The following is a 23005-nucleotide window of genomic DNA, read 5'->3' as shown; positions in this document are numbered from 1 at the left end:
TTATTTTTTATTCTGACATACACAAATTGTCAGTAAAGAGAGAATATTGGTTATTGTGTAGTCAATAAAAATATGCGCAAAACCACTTCAACGATATTTTTAAAATACATATATTAAGTTTAAGTTTTAGTAAACAAACGTAATTACAGCCACATATTAACATTCATTTCTTATAATAACTCTCACATGCTTGACATACACATATGTATGCTAAATTTGTAGATTTTTTAGAAGGCATATATATATGAAACTTCTATATAAACCATATCAGTAATTTTTCCATATCTGAAAACAAATATTTTTAAGTCAGTTCTGCTAAACTGATTAAGTTAGGACCACTGTAGACCTTTTATTTGCCTATTGAAAACATCTATGCTCTCCACCACATTTTGTTGTATTATTATTATGTGAAATGGCAGTCTCAAAAACGCTGAAAATCGACAACTGTTTCCATAGTAGATGTCAACTTTTCATGTTTATTGCATGAAAATTTTGATAAAATGTTTGATTTTATTAGTCTGCCCATTTATATTTCAGTCACTTCCACCCATTAAGGAATCACTACCCAAAGAGAAACCTCAGCAGCCACCTGCCAGACCACCAGAACCCACAACAGCAGGTAATAGTAGCTTTTTCTGGGTGCCTCATTTGCATAAATTGTGCCTTGAAATGGGTCTAGAATTAGGGGTTAACAGTTATCTTTTTGGATTTGAGAATATTAATGGTATTTTTTCTGTTGTACATTTCGCTTTACCATCTATACTTGCTTACAAGTCAGGTTCAGCGACAGACTGCATAGACCCGGATTTGCTATTGCAGTTTGTTAGGAGTGATCAGTAGAACATACAGTGTAGAACTTGATTAGCTAGTGCAATACATGAAGGCAGATCAAGGTTAGTGTAAAACAGCTAGCATGAGCCCTCCCAGATACTCAAACTTTAGACAGCTATCTTCATTTTAACCTACCTTAGACATTTTTAGTGGAACAGAAGCAAAAAATTGAAATTTATCTTGTGCTGTTAGCACTAAATTACAGAGGTATGATCATAATAATTTATTTAGGTAAAATCAATATGTAACACAAATAATAATGCATATAACAAATCTTGACAAGGTCTGTTACATGTCACACATAAAGCAACTACAATAAAAACTGACATGAGACATGTTTAAGACTAAAGATGTACAATTTACATAAATACTACAACACCTACACCGGCAATATGACATTGTAACACCACGCATACATTTATCAAGAGGAGAGTACATACTAATATTTCACCTTTTTTTTGGTTGAAAGAACAAATATCTTGAAGGAAAAAACTGAATAACATTTTTTTTTAAATATTGGAAATGTTCGTGATAAAGGAATAGCATTGAGGTTTCAAACAGTATATCATTTTGTTATTGCAGATTTTGTTGTTTGACTAATCAGAAAGCATGTTACAATAGCTTGTAAGTTAACTTGGTCATAAGACATGATTTTATTGTATGGTCCGGCATCCATCATGTGTCAGTTGTCATTAAATAATTGTATGTGACTATTCCAGACTTCTGATGTTCTGTTTTTTTTTTCTTCTCAAAACCAATCACTTTTATTAAGGCATTTTGGATTGCAGACTACATGAAGATTTAATTACATCAAACAACAATATGCAAAACTACACACCTTCAGACCTGAAGTTAACAAATGAAGTACTCCAATAAGCATGAGCTGTTTTACATTTTGCAGAATAAAATTTTTGTATGAAGGAAATTTAATTCATTTAAATTATAATGAAGATACATAGATTGACTGTAGCAAGTCATGAAAATAAAGAAATTGGGCCAGACGTTTGAAACTGTATTGTTGTTTTTAACATGGAGATGTGTCCTCTGAGTTTGTTGACATAGGGATTATGTCCAAAATTGGATATTAAATCACCAGATAGCAGAGACACAGACAGTAGTGCAGAGTGGTTATTACTGTGGAGGTCTTGTTTGATCAGACTATAAGTTTATTTGATAGATGTTAATCCTGTTTGCTAAGATCATTGCAATGCAGAATGAATTTTATTATCACCAAGTTGATCTTTTATCTGGCTTAGGTTGTTACAGTACAGCTCAGACAAGTTTTAAATTCTCCACACTTCATATTGTGGGTAGAGTGGATTAAGAAAAAGCCTCCACCAGCTATCTGTGCATATTGATGAAATTGCCATGGCTTCTTACAGAGAATAGCTCTGCACACTATGCTTTCCCATATAGTCATATTCTGTAACCACCATGAAGTTGACATCTTGATAAAATGGGCATGGTTTACTGTTCACAAACCCAGCCCAACAACATGCTTGAAAGAGGTTCACACAGACTCACCAATTTATCTAAATTGTTATCTTTGTGGGAGCAGTTTACTTAATTTATGGTTTTGAAAAAAGAATGAATGTTCAGTCAATAAGAGTGTAAGTCTCAGAGAGAAAAAGCATTATTAATATTTTGTATTTTTACTTTAATTTAAACTGCACTATTTTGTATCGGTCTTTTTGTTCAGGTTTAAATGCAAAACTATTCACACAAATCTATCAGGGTCAGTGTTCTTTTTTTATTTTATATATATAAATGTCATTATGGTGCAACATTATACACGGGATGCGGGAGGTCGTGGGTTCAATCCCCGGCCAAGTCATACCAAAGACTTACAAAAATGGTACTAACAGCTTCCTTGCTTGGCGCTCAATATTACGAGGTTAGTGTTAGGACTGGTCGGCCTGGTGTCAGGATAATGTGACTGGGTGGGACATCATGCTACATGTCTGTGGCATGATGCCCCAGTGCTAGACATCACTATAAACTGCCACACTGCAGACATCATAGCGATATGACTGAAAAATCGTTAAAGCTACATTAAAAATCCAAATCACACACACACTCATTATACATGTGTAACTGACCAATCAGAACCCTCTGTGCATGAGACATAGTTCCACTGGTACTATCTTCAGATGTCTACCTCCTTGTTACCACTCAGTGTTAAGACCTCACAGTAGTCGTTTGTATATTTTAAAGTTATTGATAGTTAGAACATGGCATCTCATCTTATGTTTTAACTCAATAACACAAAATAGTGTCAGAAGTGTGAACATGATTGGAATAGCACATGAATCATAAATGGATATTTTGAAGCAAAAACTTTACAATCCATGGAAAATTTTGCACGAATTTAGAACCTTAAAAATGTTGAAAATTCAGTATACGAACTTAATACCTTCCAAATGGATCTTTTCGGTGTGCCAAATCCTACCATGGACAGGGACAATTCCAACCTTGCCACATCATGGGCTAAATTCTAACAACACTGAATTAATATTTAATGGCCTGATAAGTAGAAGTGATGCGGTCAAAGCCAACTACATTCTACCGGTACTTTGGGCAGGAGACAAAGGTGGAGATATTTTCAACACATGGACTTTGACGGATGCAGAAAAAAAGGACCCATCAACGCTTTTTACAAAATTCAAACATCATGTGCAGCCAAAGTTAAATCTGGTCTTTGTCAGATTCAAGTTTAACAATGAAATGCAAGGCTCTAGGACAATAGACCAATGTGTGACTTCATTGAAACTCTTGGCCAAGGACTGTCTCTTCAAAAATTGAAGACAAAACAATTCATGAAAGAATTGTTTTTGGGGTATCGTCAATAAAGATACAAGAAAAACATATCAGTGAAGGTGAAATTTTGACTTTGGAAAGGGCTATTAACATCAGTCAACAATATGAATATGCCCAGGAGCAGCTCAAGACCATGTCTGCATCAGCTAGACTCAAAGTACTTGCGACAATTCAACAAAAGACCAAGGGGGCCCTGAGTGGCCGAGTGGTCTAAAGCGCTCTTCGTTACGGATAACTGCCATCTCACCTCTGTCTGCGGCGGTTCGAGTCTAAGATTCAGCCAATGTGGGCATGTGAGAAAGCTTACCAGTAGCTTCTCGTGGGTCGGTGGTTCTTTCCGGGGCTTTCCGGGTTCTTCCTCCACCATTAATACTGGCCGCCATGTATAGCCTATCCTGTGCTGAAAAATGGCGTTAAACCCCACAACAACAACAACAACAACAAAAGACCAAAAGAACTACAGCTGAGAAAGAAATGGACCACATCTTCCAGGCGGAGCATCAATGCGACCTGTGGAAACTGCAGATACAAATCCAATTTAAGCCAGGACAAGTGCCCTGCAAAGGGAAAGACTTGCAAAAAGTGTCATAAACTCAATCATGTTGAGGAAGTCTGTAGATCAAAATTGGTCAGTGTGATTAATACTGAACATCAAATCAAGGATTTATATATTGAAAGCATAAAAAAAAAACCTACATAATTGCAAATGGCTAGGCGTATGTGGCGATAGAGGTAGGACCTAATTTAGTTTCTATTGATTTTAAATTGGATACTGGCTCCCAAATTAACATCACACCCTCGCATATATTAAAAAAGCTAAGCATAAATCATCCCCTTCAACTTACATTAAACACATTATCCACATATGACGGCAAATTATTGTCTGAGTACAGTGGGTACAGTCAGTCTCATGTAAACGCACTGAGCATACACATGAACTTGAGTTCTACATTGTTAAAACAAAACCCACCTACACTTGGTTTGCAGTCTCGTATGGAGTTGGGCTTAGTCAAATTCACATGCAGATCAGATGCAGATGTCAAACGTACAATGTAACGAGTACGTCCCTTACTAAGGCAGTTCTCAAGGAATATGCCAAAGTCTTCAACAGCAGAGATCCCCAATGCTACACCTGTAGTGTACCCTCCACAGCAAGTACTTGTCACACTTTAAGACAAACTCAAAACTGAACTTGATCACTTGGAAAATGAAAATATCATTGCCCTAGTTAAATTACCAACAGCATGGGTAAATTCTGTAGTTGTCATAGAAAAGCAATAGAGTAAACTAAGGGTATGTCTCGACCCACAAGATCTTAATAGAGCCATCTTGTGTCCCCATTACCCCGTGAACAAATTAGATGATATCCTACCCCAATTATCAGGTGAAAAATACTTAATCAAATTGGATGCATGGTCAGGATATTGGGAAATAAAACTGTCATGTGACTCTTCATACCTCACAACTTACAACAACCCTTACGGTCGTTATCGTTTCTTGCATCTACCACCTGGTTTAAATCATCTCATGATGAATTCCAAAGGCAGATCAATGAGAGTTTTGAAGGTTTAAGTGGTTTTGTTTCAATTTGTTTTCGGACACATGTGCGACGAACATGATATTAATTTGTGAAATGTTCTCAAATGTTCCTTCGTAAAAGGAATCCAGGTAAATGAGGAAAAACTGGAAGTAGGTGTCACAGAAGTACAGTACTTCAGGCACATTCTGGCAGCAGAAGGTCTCAAACCTGACCCTGCCAAAGTAGCAGCTGTCAGAGAAATGGAACCCCCTCATAACCGCAAGGAGTTAGAGACCATTCTTGGTATGGTTAACTACTTGTCCAAATCTCAGTTGACATTTCCGATTTAGTGTCAGAATGCTGTATCTGCTTAAAGTGCAGAAGTTCTGACCAAAAGGAACCTCTCATCACCCAGAACGTTTTTGAATACCCATGGCAAAATGTCACCACAGGCCTATTTACATGAGATAATAAAGTGTACATTGTTGTAGTAGATTATTTCAGTCGCTACTTTGAAGTTAAGGCACTCACTAGCTCAAAAGTTGTACTCTTATCAATCACTTGAAAAGCATATTCGTGTGCTTCAGAATACTGAAGTCGTTATCAGGGACAATCAGATATGTTATTCTTCCCATGAGTTTGCAAGCTTCGCAAAAGAATGGGACTTTAAACATGGTACATCGAGTCCCACATACCCTCATTTGAATGTCCTAGCGAATAAAACAGTTCAAACTGTAAAGATAATTCTCTCAAGAGCAAAAACCAATGGTAGAGAACCACTTATAGGGATATTAGAGTATCAAGCCACTGCTCTCGATATTGGGTTCTCACAGCACAATTGTTGATGGGGAGACAACTTAGATCAATTCTCCCAACAACCCATGAAAAATTAATTCTCTAAACACCCATCACCGCTGAGGTCAAAAAGAAAATTACACTTTGTATAAAGAAAACAAAGAACTATTATGATAAAAGTGCAAAACCACTTAAGGAAGGGGATTCAGCCAGAGTTCAGTTGAAAGGTCAAAACTGGGAACCTGCCGTTGTAAAAAGAAAACACAACGAAAAGTCATACTCATTTCGCGCCTAAGATGGTACCATTTATCGTCACAATAGACGTCAGTTCATGAAACCTAATGAAGCACACCCCCTGCAATGTAATATAAATGTACTGTGTACAGCTGTATCACTCCCCACAAATGCCAGTAAATCAGTTTCAGAATCAATGGAATCTTAATATTTCAGCCAAAGTATGCCTGAGCCTGATGCAACAAATCTGTCAGCAAAGTAGATGCCACACACATTCTGGAAGGCTAGTAAAACCAAAGATAATAGTGTCAGTGTAATATTAGTTCCTAAAACCTGGACATATCCTGGAAAGCAGACAGTTGTGAAACCCTTGCAGATAAGAGAGACTCAGCTAATAGATCAGTCATTAGGTAGCACAATTTATGGTTTTGTTGTTAAGCACAGACAATATTTCAAGATATGGACCAGAAGTGTACATTAAATAGCAATCAAACAAGCAACAGGATCTTTGAAATATTTAAAATGCATTAACAGTCTGTCTCAGAGATTTATTCATTGATCAATGTAATAATTGCTGCCAAAGATGCTCTTGATTTTGATATATTATTCATAATGGCTTATGACTAGTTTAGACAGTTTATTAAAAGTTTATTAAAACTTTTTCTTTATAAGAAGAGAGATGTAACATTATACATGTGTAACTGACCAAACAGAACCCTCTGTGCATGAGTCATAGTTCCACTGGTACTATCTACAGATGTCTACCTCCTTGATACCACTGTGTGTTATGACCTCACTTTAGTCGTTTGTATGTATTAAAATTATTGATAGAACAAGTCATCTCATCTTATGTTTTAATTCAATAACACAGTTGATTGACACTTTCAGGTTTGATTAAGAGGGAGCATATCATATTTGTGATGATCATATGGACTGATTTAAAGGTATTTGATCACAGATCATGACATAAATGTGCCTCAGAATGGCTAGAACCAGCATTAGCAGGTTGCTTTAGTTATCACTCTTGAAATAGCAAAGACGATATCATCAATAGTCTGCAGACTTTATGTTGAAGATTTGTGTTAAACATTTTTATTTTGTGTTAAACATTTTTAAAGTCATTTAACCTGGATCATAATGTTCCTTTCCAGCCAGACATTTTATGTGGAACCTTTGCTTGTGGTGGATTCACAATTTTTAGACCTCTTATTTCTTGTCAGATATTGCTAAACATAATAATATTTTTCACTTTCTTCAGCCAATCCAGTTTTACAGTCTGCTTTAGAGGAATTGAGACGTGAAATGAGGGACCTAAAAGCCAGTATGGTGTCAAAAACGGCATTCAATGAACTGAAAGCTGAAAATGAACAGCTTAAGAATGAACTTGAGCATATCAAGAACTTGTATTCTCGACGCTTCAAAGATGTTATGCAAGAGATAGATGATGAGAAAAAGATTCGGCTAAGCACTCAAGTGGAGATGGAACGAATACGAAAACTGGTCACAGAAAGTAATGTATGACTGTGAATCCAGTTTCACAGACATGCATTACTTAGTTCAGTCATTCCTCAAACCAGTTTTTCAGAAAAAGGACTTCCTTTAAGTACTTCCTAAATAAAAGAGATGTTCTTACTCAGGTTGAAAATTTGAAAATGGTGTTATGCCTGCCTCAGCAGAAGCTTAACAAAGGTTTGACTTTGGTTTGTGTAAATGTCTGTCTTTGCAGTCATCCACACTTGATTAACCTCAGTGTTAAAGAGGCATTATTTGCAGTTTTCAGCGTAACAAAAACCAAAAATTTTATATGCATTATTTTAATTGTTGTCTAAAAGCTAGAAATAGTCCTTTTTGGAAACGTGAAAAGTGAACTGTTAAGAAATAAAAAGGGATATTGAATAAAATATAGAAATGAATAAGAAACTTGCTTCCAACAAACAGCAAAATTCTGTAATAGTGGGAAGATCCTTTTTTATTTTTATTTTGGCATTATTATGTGAATTATTTGACCAAGAATTGTGATATGATTTGGTATGAACCATTAGAAATCTTCATCCATTGATATTCATCACTTTATCATGTTATATTCCTGATATGACCTACATGTTTGGTCAGAATATATTTCTTTGTTAATTTTGAGGTATATTTTATTATAAACCTAGGAGTCAATTCTAATCTCATCTTATTCATTGTCCATAAAGGAACAGATCTGTTTATGCTGTATTTTAATCAAAAACAGCTTCATTTTTTATTCAGATTCTAGGACATTTTATTTTTAAAAACTCAAATATAAATTATAATTTGATTGAAATCAATATGGTGAAGAAATTTTTTTGTTTTTAGTGGATTAGCAATATCATATATAACTCATGTACCAATTGAAAACTGCATTGACCCAGATCTGCTGGTGCGTTATGCAATATCAGATCTGGTCTATGTTTTGTTAGGTGTATCAGTAGAAGAAACCAAATAGACCTTGACATGCTGGGCATTATTCATTGGCAGATCAGAGTCAGTGTTGTCAGCAGTTGGACCCAACTTACATGTGATTATATATGGTAATTCTTCAGATACAGGTTATGAAATGTGTAAGAGTTAAGTGTTCAGATGTTTGTGCAAAGAATACTCTTTTTCATAGGACATTAATGTTGAAAAGTTCAATTTGGACAGGTGTACATTATCGAAAGTCATACGTAAAGTTTTTTCCAATCATTCCATGCAAGCTAAATAATTAATGATCTTTCATGGGCTTGTTTATACTTGCTGATTCTTATGTTACTTTTCAGACTGATGCAAATTGATGTAGCATATATGGATTTCAGTTCTTGAAACATGTATGGTATAAGATTCTAAATATATTTTAATAACATGTACCATGGGATGTACTAGATATTAAAGAGCTAATGTAACTTATACAGGAATAACTTACCTAACATTCTTATCTTTCTTGAGTATATACCAACAGCTGATGCATTTTCCAGCAATATGATATGGGAATATGTATTACCCAGCAGCATTTTCTGATTCTGTATTGCCATAGTTTAAAACAGGAACAACTTAGTAATTTCACATAAACGACCTCCTCCTATCCCAACATATAAACATTAATTTATTGAATTGCAACAGTTGTGTTCTTGAAGTAATACAGCAACAAAAGTCCAACAGTATTTCTGGAAGTGTTTAAAGCATACAAAACTGCCCATCATTTGTCACATGAAGATTGAAGACTAGCTTTGAGTTTGACCTCTTCTAAATTAAGTTTGAATGGTTCAGTGCAATTCACGGATGACATTTAGAATACATCCACCATACGTGTTAATAATCCATAACAAATAGAGGATTCTATTAACTGGAATAAATGAAAATGCATGAAAAAATGCATCCTGTATCAGACATGAGATGGTACATACCAATATGTGTTATGTGGCATCTTCTATTAATAACCTTGTTATGCTTTAAAAAATGGTACCATTAATTTAAATATATTTTTCATTACAGGTATACAATAAAAGTATCATCAGTTTAGTGTGGCATAAGGGAAAACTATCTCATGAGTACGTGACATTATTGGATCACAAATACACTCAAGATGATATATCATTCCGTGACAGCATACTGTGCTAATAATATTTTTATTTCTTGTATTCATGTAGGTAAGTTGAAAGTTTAAAACAAATCTTGAAATAGTTCCTATGTAACATTTCATCATTCATATTTTTCATACAAGATCAATGGGCACAAAATCTTTCTCAAGTAAAAACTTTTCTACAGTGCTGTACATGTTAAATTGCTCACATATACATTTTAAAAACATCTTGCCATTTTTATTTCTCAGTAGTCATGTTGGACCTATTACTACTTATACAAAAAACAAATTTATGACAAAACAAATGTAAAATCAATAACAGTTCAGAACAGTCAGGTCACCTTTTGTATTGATCATTCAGATATTTTTCTTGAAGTATAAAGACTTTTTGTGATGCACATCCACCTCAGAAAGTGTTCTTATTTTTTGGAAAGGAAGAGCAGCTAAAGTTTTCTCAGCTTAACAATGATATATTCCTCTAGTCATTGTCAGTTAATTGCATTGTGAGGTTTACAGAACTGCTTACCAGTTATAGTTTAGTTTAGCCTGCTTTTTGTTATTCTACCTCCATAGAGGTTGGAGTATATCAAGTTCATATAGTCTGCTTTGTATTATGCCCTGCCTCTGTAGAGATTGGAGTATATAGGAATCTTCATGTCCATCCTTCTATCTTTATGTCCTTCTGTCCATTACAAAATCTTGTGAATGTAACAAATCACTAGGTGTTCAATGGAATGACATGAAATGTGGTACATCATCATTACCTGAAGATGGTCATGTTGATGAATCCTGGAATTTTGTAAGAGTTATTGACCATTTTTAACTAGTAGCTGAATGCAGTGTATATTATGATATCTTGTGATCTCCATGAAACTTGATAAATGTTATGATTATCATCTGGAGATGTGCATATTGATAAATCATTGTGCTCTTTTGGAGTTATTTCACTTTTTAACTTTGTGTTGAATTTAGTGTTGAACAATGTTCATAACACGACTAAAACAAATTGTCATTGTCCATTGTCTGGCATCTGTCAGCATTTGCTTTGTTCAGCTTTTTTAAAAATTATTGGTGCAGTTTCAACCAAATATGGCAAGGGTCATCCTGGCATTAGGCCTTTCAGCTTTCAAATTTATACAGATGATGCCAATCTGCCTAGAGATATTATGTCATTAGTAAAAATAGACAAACCTTTAAGTGACTATTTTCAAAAATGCTGAAAAGATTTTGAATGTGACAGAAAGCATACAGACATGAAAAACATTCAAGTTTATACAAATGATGTTACTTTTGCTATCCAATATGGCTGCCATGACCAAAAATTTACAAACATATATGTCAACCATCAACATATCCTGTGTTCATATACTCAAAAATTTCCTGACCGATTTCAGCCAAACTTTGCACAGATCACAGAGCATCCTTGCATAAAGGCTCTTCAAGTCTGTACAGATTCTGCCAGTCTGCTGTTAATCATACATGTTGATACTAACTGAAAATAGAAAATCATTTAAATGACTGCTCAGAACTGTTGAATATAATAATTTGACTGAACTTGACAGAAAGTGTCTTGGCAGTGAGACCTTTTTAAATCAGCTTAAATGATGCAGATCCACCATCAAATGCTAGTTACTGTTTCTTACAAAAGGAAAACCTTTAAACAACTTTTTCTTTACAACAGTTAACTAAATATTTCAGAAAGCATCCTGGCATCTGAGTGTTGCATATTTATACAAATGATGCCATCAAATAAGCTGTTACTTACAATTGAAAAATCTTCAACAATTTCTTTTGAATAACAGCTTGACAGAATTTGACCAGGTATTTTTACTTGAATGGCTTTCAGATTTGTACAAAAGATGCCATTCTGACATCATATGTGGCACAATTACTAAAGTATGAAAAAACATTTACACAGTATTATCAAAAAAGAATGAACATAATTTTAATGGCATCCTGGTATAGAGACCTTTCAACATTGGACAAATTATGCTGATTTACATACAATCAAACCTGGATGTAGGAGTATGAAAGCTCAGAAAACCATGAAACAATTGTTTTTACAGTTTGTAGAATCAACAGCACAAGAAATTTCAACAGAAGACCCAAACTTTCTTAGTTGACTGCCCTTTCTTTGTCTATTTGTCAGGTGAGCAACATCAGGCCAGCAGATGCCCTCTTTTTTTAGTTATTGCTCTTTTGTCCTGGAACTGAATGCAGCATAAGACAGCATCTTGTGTAAACTACTTGTCTTTCATTTTTTATGGATCATTGTGAAACCTCGAAATAAGGTCATCACCAAAACTTGCATGTGTTAACAAATTTCTATACTTGTACAATTTTTTTTTTGATTATTGTCCATTTTAAATTTGGAAGCAATATATGACACTGCAGGTACCCTCACTACTTTAATTGTATTGCTGTGTAAAATATTATGGTCATTTTCATTGGATATATACAGCCATTGTACTTGCACTATTTTTGGAAGACTCACAAGTCTTGTAATTCTTCTAGTGTATCAATGACACCGAAATCTCATCAGCACAGAAATTAAAAATGATTAAGATTTGGCTCAATGGGTATTGGGAGATAATTCAGATTTATTCATTAATTTGTTTATTTCAGGTTTAATTTAGATGTGCAGTGTGTAAATTGATTTTTATACACCTACCACAAGGTGGAGTGTACTATGTTATGATGCCTGTAAACCAGTTACCAAACTTTGTTGATGGCTTACACTTGGGGTAATGAAGAACCCTATTAATTTCTGGGAAAAAAATTAAAGATCAAGGTCACCCTGACTCGAACAAAAAATGTTTTCTGCACAATAACTCATGCTTTCCACCATTTATAGTTACCAAACATTGTAGATGGCTTGCACTTGGTGTAAGGAAGAAGCCTAACTATTTCAGAGTTAGAGAATAAGGTCACTGTGACTGGTTGATGAAAGAATAATGGTTTTCACATAATATTATATTTTCTACATTTAAAAAAACGAACAAAATGTTTGGATTGCTTAAACATGCAGTATGAAAGAATCCTATCAATTTTGTGTCAGAAGGCAAGGTCACTGGCTGAAAGAAGTAAAATGTTTTGTGCACAAAAATTTCAGCTTTCTACATAGAGGACTGTTATATAGATGCAATGGGCATAACATATACTATTTAAGGCATTCTTGTTACATTTAAAACATGGTTGTGCATTGTGTTGCATTTTTTCATTAATGCTTCATTTGTAAAATATGTAATAAACAATCCATGATGTGAATTGGCTATCCATTCTGTGTGATTGGATATTCACGCTATGTGAATGGGTTATCTATTCTGTCCTATTATACATGATCAATAGAATTGTCTCAAATATCTTGCCTATTGGCTATCTGTTCTGTCTTAATATACTTGATCAATAGACTCGGCTCAGATGTCTTACCTATTGGCTATCTATTCTGTCTTAATATACTTGATCAATAGACTCGGCTCAGATGTCTTACCTATTGGCTGTCTATTCTGTCCTAATATACTTGTTCAGTGGGGTTATTTCAGATGTCTTACCAATTCATTTCAGAAGTAAGTCATATTACTAAACAAAGATTGTGCACATATTTTTATACTTTGTAACTTCAATAAATTAAGTAGTTTCATCATAATACATTACAAATGATAAGCAGCAAATTCTGTTGTTATTGTCATGTCCATAGCTGAGGTGGGTGGGGGTTTTGTATTTATCTTTTTTATTTATGATACCCTCATGAACAATATTCAGAATGGATGAACATTTTGCACATTCTTATATAGGTATGTTTGTGTATTGGTTTGTATGTTTGTGTATTGGTTTGTATGTTTTTTCTTTCATTACACCCTCAATATGTTAGACCATATTTCACATATACATGTTAAAATTGGTATGCAGAGAAAAAAGAATAACTTGGCCTTACCAGATTTAGATCAATTACCTATAGCCCAGCTTTCATGCACAAGTGACTTTTGTATTTTTAGTTCTTCTTTCATTGCTATCCTTCAATACCTTGGACCCTATTTCACCAAATATCGGTTTGTAGATGTTGTCTTTGCAAACTATTTTCAATGCTAGAGTTACTTTTGTATTTTCAACTATCTATTCATTACACCCTAAATAGTTTGGACCCTATTTCTCCTATACTTGAAATTTGGCACATGGTTACATCTAAGGGGTGCCCCGAGTGGCCGAGTGGTCTAAAGCGCTCTTCGTTACGGATCACTGCCATCTCACCTGTCTGCGTGGGTTTGAATCTGAGATTCAGCCAATGTGGGTATGTGAGAAAGCTTGCCAGTAGCTTCTCGTGGGTCGGTGGTTCTTTCTGGGGTTTTCCCGGGTTCTTCCTCCACCATTAATACTGGCCGCCATACATAGCCTATCGTGTGCTGAAAAATGGCGTTAAACCCAACAACAACTACATCAAAGGAATAATAACTCAGTCATACCAAAATGAGATAGCATGACTCAGGTCTCCATTTAGAGTGATTTTTATATTTTCAGCCATCTGTTCATTTACATCCTCAATATCTTAGACATTATTTCATGTAAATTCTTGAAAATTAGCATGTAGATGCATCACAAGGACAGTAACTCAATCGTACCAAAAAGTGGACAATGTGACATAATTTTCCCACTTGAGTCTTGTAATTTCAGCTATCCATGCATTACTTCCGCCGTATCTGGAGTCCTGATTTTAACCCACACACATGAAGATTAGAATGTGACTTCATCTTAAAATGATTAACTCAACCACACCAAAAGTAGGTCACTGTGACCAAATTTTAATGCTTGAGTTACTCTTGTGCTTTCCACCTTAACAGTTTGTATATTGTCAGCTGTTCCAAATGTACCAGTACTTCATTTGGCAGTGGGGTTTTTTTCATTTCATTTTTCTTTTTCCTTCCTTTTAGAAGATGTGATTTAAGTTTGTAGAAATTAATATTTAATGGGCACCAAATGACCAGTATTGTGTTGACCTGCTGTTAACCCAAATTCACACACATGCATGCATGCACACACACACACAACACACACACACACACACACTATTTGAGTTGGGTACATAGCCTGGAACTATATCCATATATAGAAATATAATAACGAGGTGCTCTTTTTTTTAGGTAATTTTCAGATATTAACCCTTTACCTCATAGAATCTGTTGCTGTGTAGTCAGTTGATATACATGTACCAAAGTCGCACAAAGTGGTGTGCTATAAATGAAATGTGTTACCTATATCACTCTATATGCATAGGCCTGCCTGTTAAATTTATAGTAAAGTAGTATATGTTTCCCCAAAAGGTGGGCCTATGAATACCAGCTCAAAATGTCTCATGTTAATAATAGGTGTCGAAACTCGCTTCAGTGTGGATGGTGCAGAGGTGTCCAAACACCCTTGGTTGCATGGGCCTGCGTGTTTGTTTGGTCTAATGTGCTTGCCTTTACCATTCATTGCCTTCAGACCTCTGTCCATGTGGGTTTGTCACAGGTTCATTCAATGTGGGTATGTGAGAAAACTTGCCAGTAGCTTCCCTTGGGTCATTATTTCTTACCAAGGTTTTCTTGGGTTCATCCACCACCAGTTATACTGGCTGCCATGTATAGCCTAAATTGTGCTGACAAATTGCGTTAAACCCCAAACAACAATGCCTGCATGTGAATTGGGTAGCAGTGTCCACAAGCACTTCCATGAGAATATGTTAGAGGCATCCAGAGTTGCTAGCATGAGATAATGGGTTAATATGCAGGTTTGTTAATATTTTGATTTGTTTTTGGTTTCTTCAGAATTGCATGAAGCAGTTATTTCATGAGCTTCTGGAAAAGTAGAAATAATAGACTTCAACAATTTTATTTCAGCTGACCTCTGTGAAGTAGGGGAGCGCTATCATACTATCCCTCCCCCCTCGTTTCAGTATCCACACGTATAAGACAAATACAGTAAAACCTGTTAATAGTGGCCATCCAAGGAAAAAGTCTCAACTGGCCTGTATACATGGGTGACTTTTGTATACGGGTTTATCATTCAAAATTGGTTTTTGAACAAATACCATTTCTATTATATTTTTTTCTTTTTCTTTCAACATATTTAGTTTAGTACACCATTCAACAAAATCATAAATATACATTTTTCCCAAACTTACATTCCACTCCAGATTACTATAACCACCCCAGATTACTATATCCTGCTCACACTTTAATCCATCTTTTAAATTAAATCATCACTAAGGACTGACTCACTGTTTGACCAGCTTGTATAATTAGGCTTAGAAATGACTGTTCACACTAAAAACAGTATCTGGATTAACCTGATCTTTAACTAGTTGTACTCAAAAGACAGCATACCTGAGATACCTGTGATGAATAAGGAGTGGAAACAAGCCTTATATGGTTATTGTTAGGGAATGACCAATTAATTTTTTTACAGGAAGGTGGCTGATACAGGGGATGTTTTTGAGAAAAAAATTCTGGCTCCTGTGTAGTTTGAAACAAAAGATACTCCTGCTTTGATTTGTAGGAAAACTAACAAATTTTAGCCATTATATTTTTTGAAAAAATTAATTACTTTGATTGAAAAGAACAATATATCTTGGTTCAAAAGAAAATCCCAGCCACATCCTTACCTCCTGAAAATTAAATTATCAGCCCCTTAGTAACACATGAACCAAAACTTTACCTAATTTTACAGGCAAGGATGTTTGGGGTTTTTGTTTTGTTTTAAATGACTTAAGACCCTAATGGAAAGGTAGGTCTCATCTCTCAAAGATATTTTTACATCAGCAGTAGCTTTAATTCACAGGTTAATAGATGCAGATATCCAAGGGCTGTTCCATTAAAATGTACATGAGACCCAGGGAAAGCACTTTTAAAGTGGGGTACTCACCAGTAGATGCAATTTGGAATTTTCTTTTCATTTTAATATTAACTCTTTGAAATCAAAGTACACTGGCATATTTTTTTTAAAGACTGCCTTCCCTGAGTACCACGTATGTTTAAATGGAACAGCTCCAACTGTATTTGGCACAAAAGGCAACTTCATTTTTTGCTGTGACGTGACTGCTTTTCCCACTGTCTAGCAATTGAGTTGATTCAGCCATCTTCAAATATAATAAAAACTGCCTTCAAATTTAACACATTGACTCATTTAAGTTGCACTGACAATATGGCAGGTCCAAGTCAATAAGAAATGTTTACACGCTTATTCACGTTATATGCCTAAAACTATGCAATGCCTTCCTTGTCATGCAAGAGGTTAGTTTGCATACACAGAGCAGCAACTGTCAGTAAGCTTCATTGACAGCTTCAGGCATTGAGAAAGAAGGCATTAATTGGTTAGAAAAACCATGACTGCTAACTGCAGAAAGCTGGTGACTGTTCTGTGCATAACATATATATACAAAACTTTCAGGGTGGAAATTCGAATGATCATGAGATCAGGTGACCACTATGTGAAGGTGACTGTTCAGACAAGTTGGACTGTTTATATGTACAGCTTCCATTTTTTTCTACCTTGGTCATTGGCAACAGTTTGGAGTGTGTTTCAAGCACCTACCCAAGGGAGGGGACTGACTTGGTGCATATAACTTGTAATTCTTGGTTTTGTTTTTGCATTTAGCTTAGGTTTTTGTATTATATATACATACTGTGATACCTGTAATCAAGAAACCTGGTGAGGGATGCATCTGGACAAGAACACAAAAGTTGATTACTCACTTCACAGTTCATGGATTTGGGATAAAGACTGTGATGTAACTGTTTATACCACATCTGTGAAATCAATGACATGTATCTTACTGTCATACCTTTTCAGCTAAAGAGGCTAATAATGAACTATTTTTCATTTTTTACTGGCTTTGTTGAGTTTATACATTAAGCTTAGGAGCAAAAGATTTTGGCATGCTGTGTTCATGCTATCCTACCTACAATTTAGAAACTTGATGAGTGGATTTATCTTGACATTTTCTACATTGTTAATGCAAATAGAACCATTTTTTTTACATATGTCATGCTTCAGTGTCTTTTGTTGTTGATATTTTGTATTAAATGTTCATTATGAGTGTTCTTAAGTCATGAAGCTTGAGAACCATTTATTACATATGTCATGCTTCAGTAACTTTCTTGATATTTTGTATTTAATATTCATTAAGAGTGTTCATGATTAAGTCATGAAGTTTGAGAATTGCATGCATCTCTGCCAGTACTACACCCTTAGAACCAAAAAAAGTCACCACAACCTATATTTTATGCTTTACTACCATTGGATAAGTATTTGTATTTAGCTTATGACCAGAGAGCATTGCTAGCTCAGTTGATACAGCATCTGACTTTTAATCCAGGGGGCACAGGTTCATTACCTACTTAGGACAGCTGTATTGGTATGTTTTTGGGGAAGGGCACATAGCTTCCATTTCACCAGCATGATATATGCAATAATATATTAAAAGTTAAAACCAACAAAAACAATTAGCTCATGACCACTTAGGTTTTTCCTTGCTATTCACAGCCAAGCCTACTCAGAAGTCCCATTATGACCATTACAGTCATAATGTAGAATAAATATGTCCATTCAGTGATAAACATTCCATATCGATGTCTATACATTCATATTGTGATAGGTTACCTCAGCAGGTTGACATGTATGGTTTGCGTCAGTGAGTGGTCCTCCTCTTATCCTCTTATAAGGCCACCAATTCTGCAACAGGACAGTGACCTAATAAGATGGGTGGTATTTCCAGAGGGGGGAATCATACAGATGTAAATAATAACTAAATATAAAGAATGAAAAATATAACAAATTTTAAAATATTTAATACTTCATTTAAAAGCACAAAAATGTTATGGAATTGATGTGATAAACTTTTTATCACTGTCATTGAAAATAATTATGAATAATGATCAATCATGGTGAAAAACCCATGTCAATTTGACAGTTGCCAAGGTGGTACAATTGGAGTATAAACACCTGACGGTAACTAACCCTGTCTTTCAGTTTCATTTTACTACTGCAATATAATGTATATTGGTAGTGATTATTTTGAATCTTTCTGACATAAAATTTGGATCTTCCCTCTTTCTATTTAGATGAATTTCTTTCACTTTCTGTCTAAGTTGAGAATGTCTGATATTTTGCTACACCTTGTGCCTTGATTGCCACATTGTAGTTGTTGCATTATTGCATGAGATGCTCAGTGTTTACAAAGAAGGTTAGCATGTCACTTCGTCAACTGGGTTTAATCCTAATACCATTTCAAGTACTTATGATATCTGAAAGAGAAACGCTGCAATGGTTAACATGCCATTTTTACATTCTGGCAACCCTACGTAATGTTGACTTGAGCTGGTCAGTACTGTGCTTCTCAGCAGTTAGCTTTTGTCATCTGGTTATTAGGGGGGTGATAATAGCCAGTCATCATCAGAGTGACAAAACCTAACATATAAGGAATACACAACAGTAAGGATAATTTAAATTATTACTCCTTTGTATGAATTAAAGTTACATTGTTGAAACAACTGTCATTGTGTTCAATTTAGAAATTGACATATTGATGACATTGCTTTTTGTAAACACCATTATGTGGCTACTAACAAGGGGTTAATGTGACAGTAAAATCAGGCTTTTAGAGATGGACAATAATAATTGCTTCTTTAAAAGAAGTTAAAACAGTGATGAAAAAAATGTGGGGAAAAATCTACACTAATGTTGGTTTTTATTAACTCATTTTTATACCTCTCCTTTGATATGACAGAAATGGCCACACTGTACTTATTATGGTTGACTAACACATTTCATTTTGGTAAGAGTGTCTGTCAAAGAAAATAATGACCACACTGTACTTATAATTGTTTCATTCTGGTTAAGATTGTCTGGCAAAGCAGATAATGACCTCATTGTACTTGCAGTAATTGACTAACAGATTACACTCTGCTTAAGAGTATCTGTGAAAGCAAATAATGACCTTGGTGTAGTCACAGTGATTGATTAACACATTACATTAAAAAAAATTGTGACGTGGAAAAGTACAGTAATTCCTGGAACTGCATACCTGTTAGAAACTTTTGAGAATTTTCAGCTTGCATGTTGTGTATGACAGCAAACGAGAGGTAAATTGTTAATGATATTACCCTTATATAAATGTTTCATGTATACATCATATTATAGATGCAGATCATAGAGTTATGTACCTAATAACTAAAAAAGCATATAATTTCCAACATTCATTTTGTATCCAATATACATATATATTGTATGTTATATTATTGTATATATTATGTTAAACTTATTTCAGAATCTTTTGTTTACAATTAACTGTTGTGTTGAAGCATGCTATCAAACTGGGGCATGACAGAATAACATATCTACCGAGATACTCACAGTTTATGACCCATGGTGGCCTCATTTTTGACATAATCTAAAAAAAAGCATTTTAATGTATGAAGATGTATCAGCTCTAATATTTCTCATATAGTTGCCTAGTAATTAGGACAAGAGATCCAAGGAAAGACATCCTTAAAAAATTATAGGGTAGAATATATGCTTGGCTCTTAGTTTCCACTCTTCAGTTTGCTTTCATTTTGTTGTGAATTGTTTATTTTTGAATTACAGTCCTCCCTATTAATAACATTGTAGTTGGAGTCCATAATGGATGATGGCATTATGTACCATACCACAGTATAGTATTAATGATGATGAAAAAATCCTATGATTGCATATATGTATGTTGGGGTGGTGGTAAAAAAAAAGAAACACCTGTCTGATGAGTACGGTAATAACACAGAAGTTGGTTATCCATAACTGATGACTGTTAGAAAATAAAACACCAAGCAAACACATAGTAATAATTTAAATTTTTGCCAGTTAACTATATTTTTTTCACTTCTTGTTATTCATGCATTTAATTTTGTCAAATAATGTTTTAAAAGGAAATAAAGATGTAATATTGAGCTTTTTTTCATACATTTAATTCATTCAAACACATTGGTTTAATTTTTGGTCACAGTGGTCCAAAATGGCACAATGTTATATCCAGATCAATTATTAATGATGGGGAGTTATACAGTGTTGTATCCAGCTCCATTATTAATGATGGGGAGTTGTACAATGTTATATCCAGATCCATTATTAATGATGGGGAGTTATACAGTGTTGTATCCAGATCGATTATTAATGATGGGGAGTTAATACAATGTTGTATCCAGATCCATTATTAATGATGGGGAGTTATACAGTGTTGTATCCAGATCCATTATTAATGATGGGGAGTTGTACAATGTTATATCCAGATCCATTATTAATGATGGGGAGTTGTACAGTGTTATATCCAGATCCATTATTAATGACGGGGAGTTGTACAATGTTATATCCAGATCCATTATTAACACATTAACCCCTGGCGACGTTTTTGGACCCGACTTTTTTTAATCCAAAATTTGCCCATGGTCGGAATCCGATTTTGTGTCAGGATTTTAGACTTTTTTGGTCTCAGATTTAAGGCAAACCAGTATGAACTGCAAACAGACAGATAAGCCTTTGCAAAAAAGTAGGATAAGATGGGCATTTGGAATAAAGAGTGGTCTCCATACAAAAATAATGGCTGTTTAGGAGAAAAAAAGAAAAAGAACTCCAACTTTTACCCTTCTGCTCATGCGCAAGTCAAATAGCCAGTGAAAAACAATGTTTTTAACACAACTAGGCAGTATGTTATTGAAAGATGACCGGGGATTTGGTATTTTTGAGTCTATTCAGAAATAGCTTTCAAAATGTGCTTCCTACTCAATTTTCAGGCGAAAATGACAAAAAGCTCCAGGGGTTAATGTGTTAATGATGGGGAGTTATACTTTTTAGCTTGGGTATACAGTAATATCCGTACCTCTTATACCTGAAAAAATACAGCACTCCCCCTTTTTATTATTACACAGTTCCTTTTAGAAGGTGGGTGTGGTTGTGGATCATATTTCATTCAGTGGTAGTAAAATTATACATGGGTATGTACTTAATTATAAGTTAGTCTCACTATAAGGCAGCATACTCTGTTGCTGACATAGTCTTATAAGGAGGGAGTGCTTCGTGGGGGTCAAGTTGATTACTACATCTGAGTATGATATGCTGGCTAGTCTGGTTTACACTGTATTAGGGTGAACATTATACAGAGGTAAATATGGTACTGGATATAACTTCTGCAGTTTTTGAATTCATTATTCTGAAGCATGGCTGTATGTTGTACCAGTTAATTGATTGAACCATTTGAGTAACTCTCTCCCTACAATTTAAAATGTCAATTAGTGTGTTTCGATCTATCTGTGCATGTGTTGTTGTGTGATAAAGGAGAAAAGAGCTGGGAAAGAGACAGTCTTTCAGTATTTTCATTATGTGTATTTTTAAAACTCTTGTGATTTCTCAGTACATATATTTTCAGAGCCTGCATCTTCTTTCTAAACTTTCTCTGGAAGAAAATGAGAGAATGATATATTATTATTTTTATCTGTATTGATGTTTTGGGTTCAGCATTCTCAGTGTGTCAACAAGAAGCTCTATGTTCTAAGCATTGCTTCACCATAAAATGCTGTATATGCTGCTTATCTATCAATTTTCCAAGGGATATACAAGTATGATCATCTATAATATTGCATTTGATTATGCATTCCATGTACATTTTGTTATATAACACTCAATTAAAACATTACTAGTTAAATAGTACTGATTCCTCTTTTATTCTCCCTTTGCTGTAGCAGAAAAGGCATGTGCTTTGCTACTGTTTGTCTATACATCCATTCCAAGTCAGTTTTGCATATTAAGACAAGAGGCCCAAGTAGACCTGAACAGCTCATCACACCAACATCTGCCTTGTAGTGAAATGCAAGAGCAGCTGGCCAAGAAAGCAGAGTTAGTGGAGTACTTTCTGTTCAAGTTTTTTTTCTAATGCTTTTGGGCAGTTTTTTTGTGATAAAGTTGTTAAAATGTTTTTTTTAACTCTTACCTCCAGGGTATATTGTAATCCTTGTGTTCATCCATCCTTTCATAAGGTGCTGTCTTGTTTGCGCAGTGAATTTCTCCAGAACATGTATAAATTAAAACTGAAGAAAGGTAGGCACGTGATGGTGCTCTTCAAATTCATATTTTGCATAGGGTTCAATTTTGTAAGAAAAAGAATTTCCCCATTTTCTTTTCCTCATTGGTTATCCTGGTCATTCAAAATAAACATTGTATATCTTGGGTAT

The 23005-nt window shown here is 34.7% G+C and overlaps 1 protein-coding gene across 3 annotated transcripts in view; it reads left to right on the top strand.

Moving 5' to 3' along the window:
- The window catches only part of LOC149792257 (SH3 domain-containing kinase-binding protein 1-like), a 158904-nt gene extending 136425 nt beyond the window's left edge, over positions 1 to 22479 (top strand). For all 3 annotated transcript variants that reach the window (XM_089970784.1, XM_089970783.1, XM_089970782.1), the window contains 2 exons: positions 538 to 619; positions 7455 to 22479. In XM_089970784.1, the coding sequence (XP_089826910.1) occupies positions 538 to 619; positions 7455 to 7717 (345 nt within the window). In that variant the 3' untranslated portion in view covers positions 7718 to 22479. The remainder of the gene's footprint in view (positions 1 to 537; positions 620 to 7454) is intronic.
- Positions 22480 to 23005: the final 526 nt, after the last annotated feature.

The sequence above is a fragment of the Sinohyriopsis cumingii genome, chromosome 9, assembly GCF_028554795.1.
Source record: "Sinohyriopsis cumingii isolate HCF-2022 chromosome 9, ASM2855479v2, whole genome shotgun sequence".
In the NCBI taxonomy this organism is placed as follows: domain Eukaryota; kingdom Metazoa; phylum Mollusca; class Bivalvia; order Unionida; family Unionidae; genus Sinohyriopsis; species Sinohyriopsis cumingii.
This window is presented reverse-complemented; position numbering and strand designations above follow the sequence as displayed.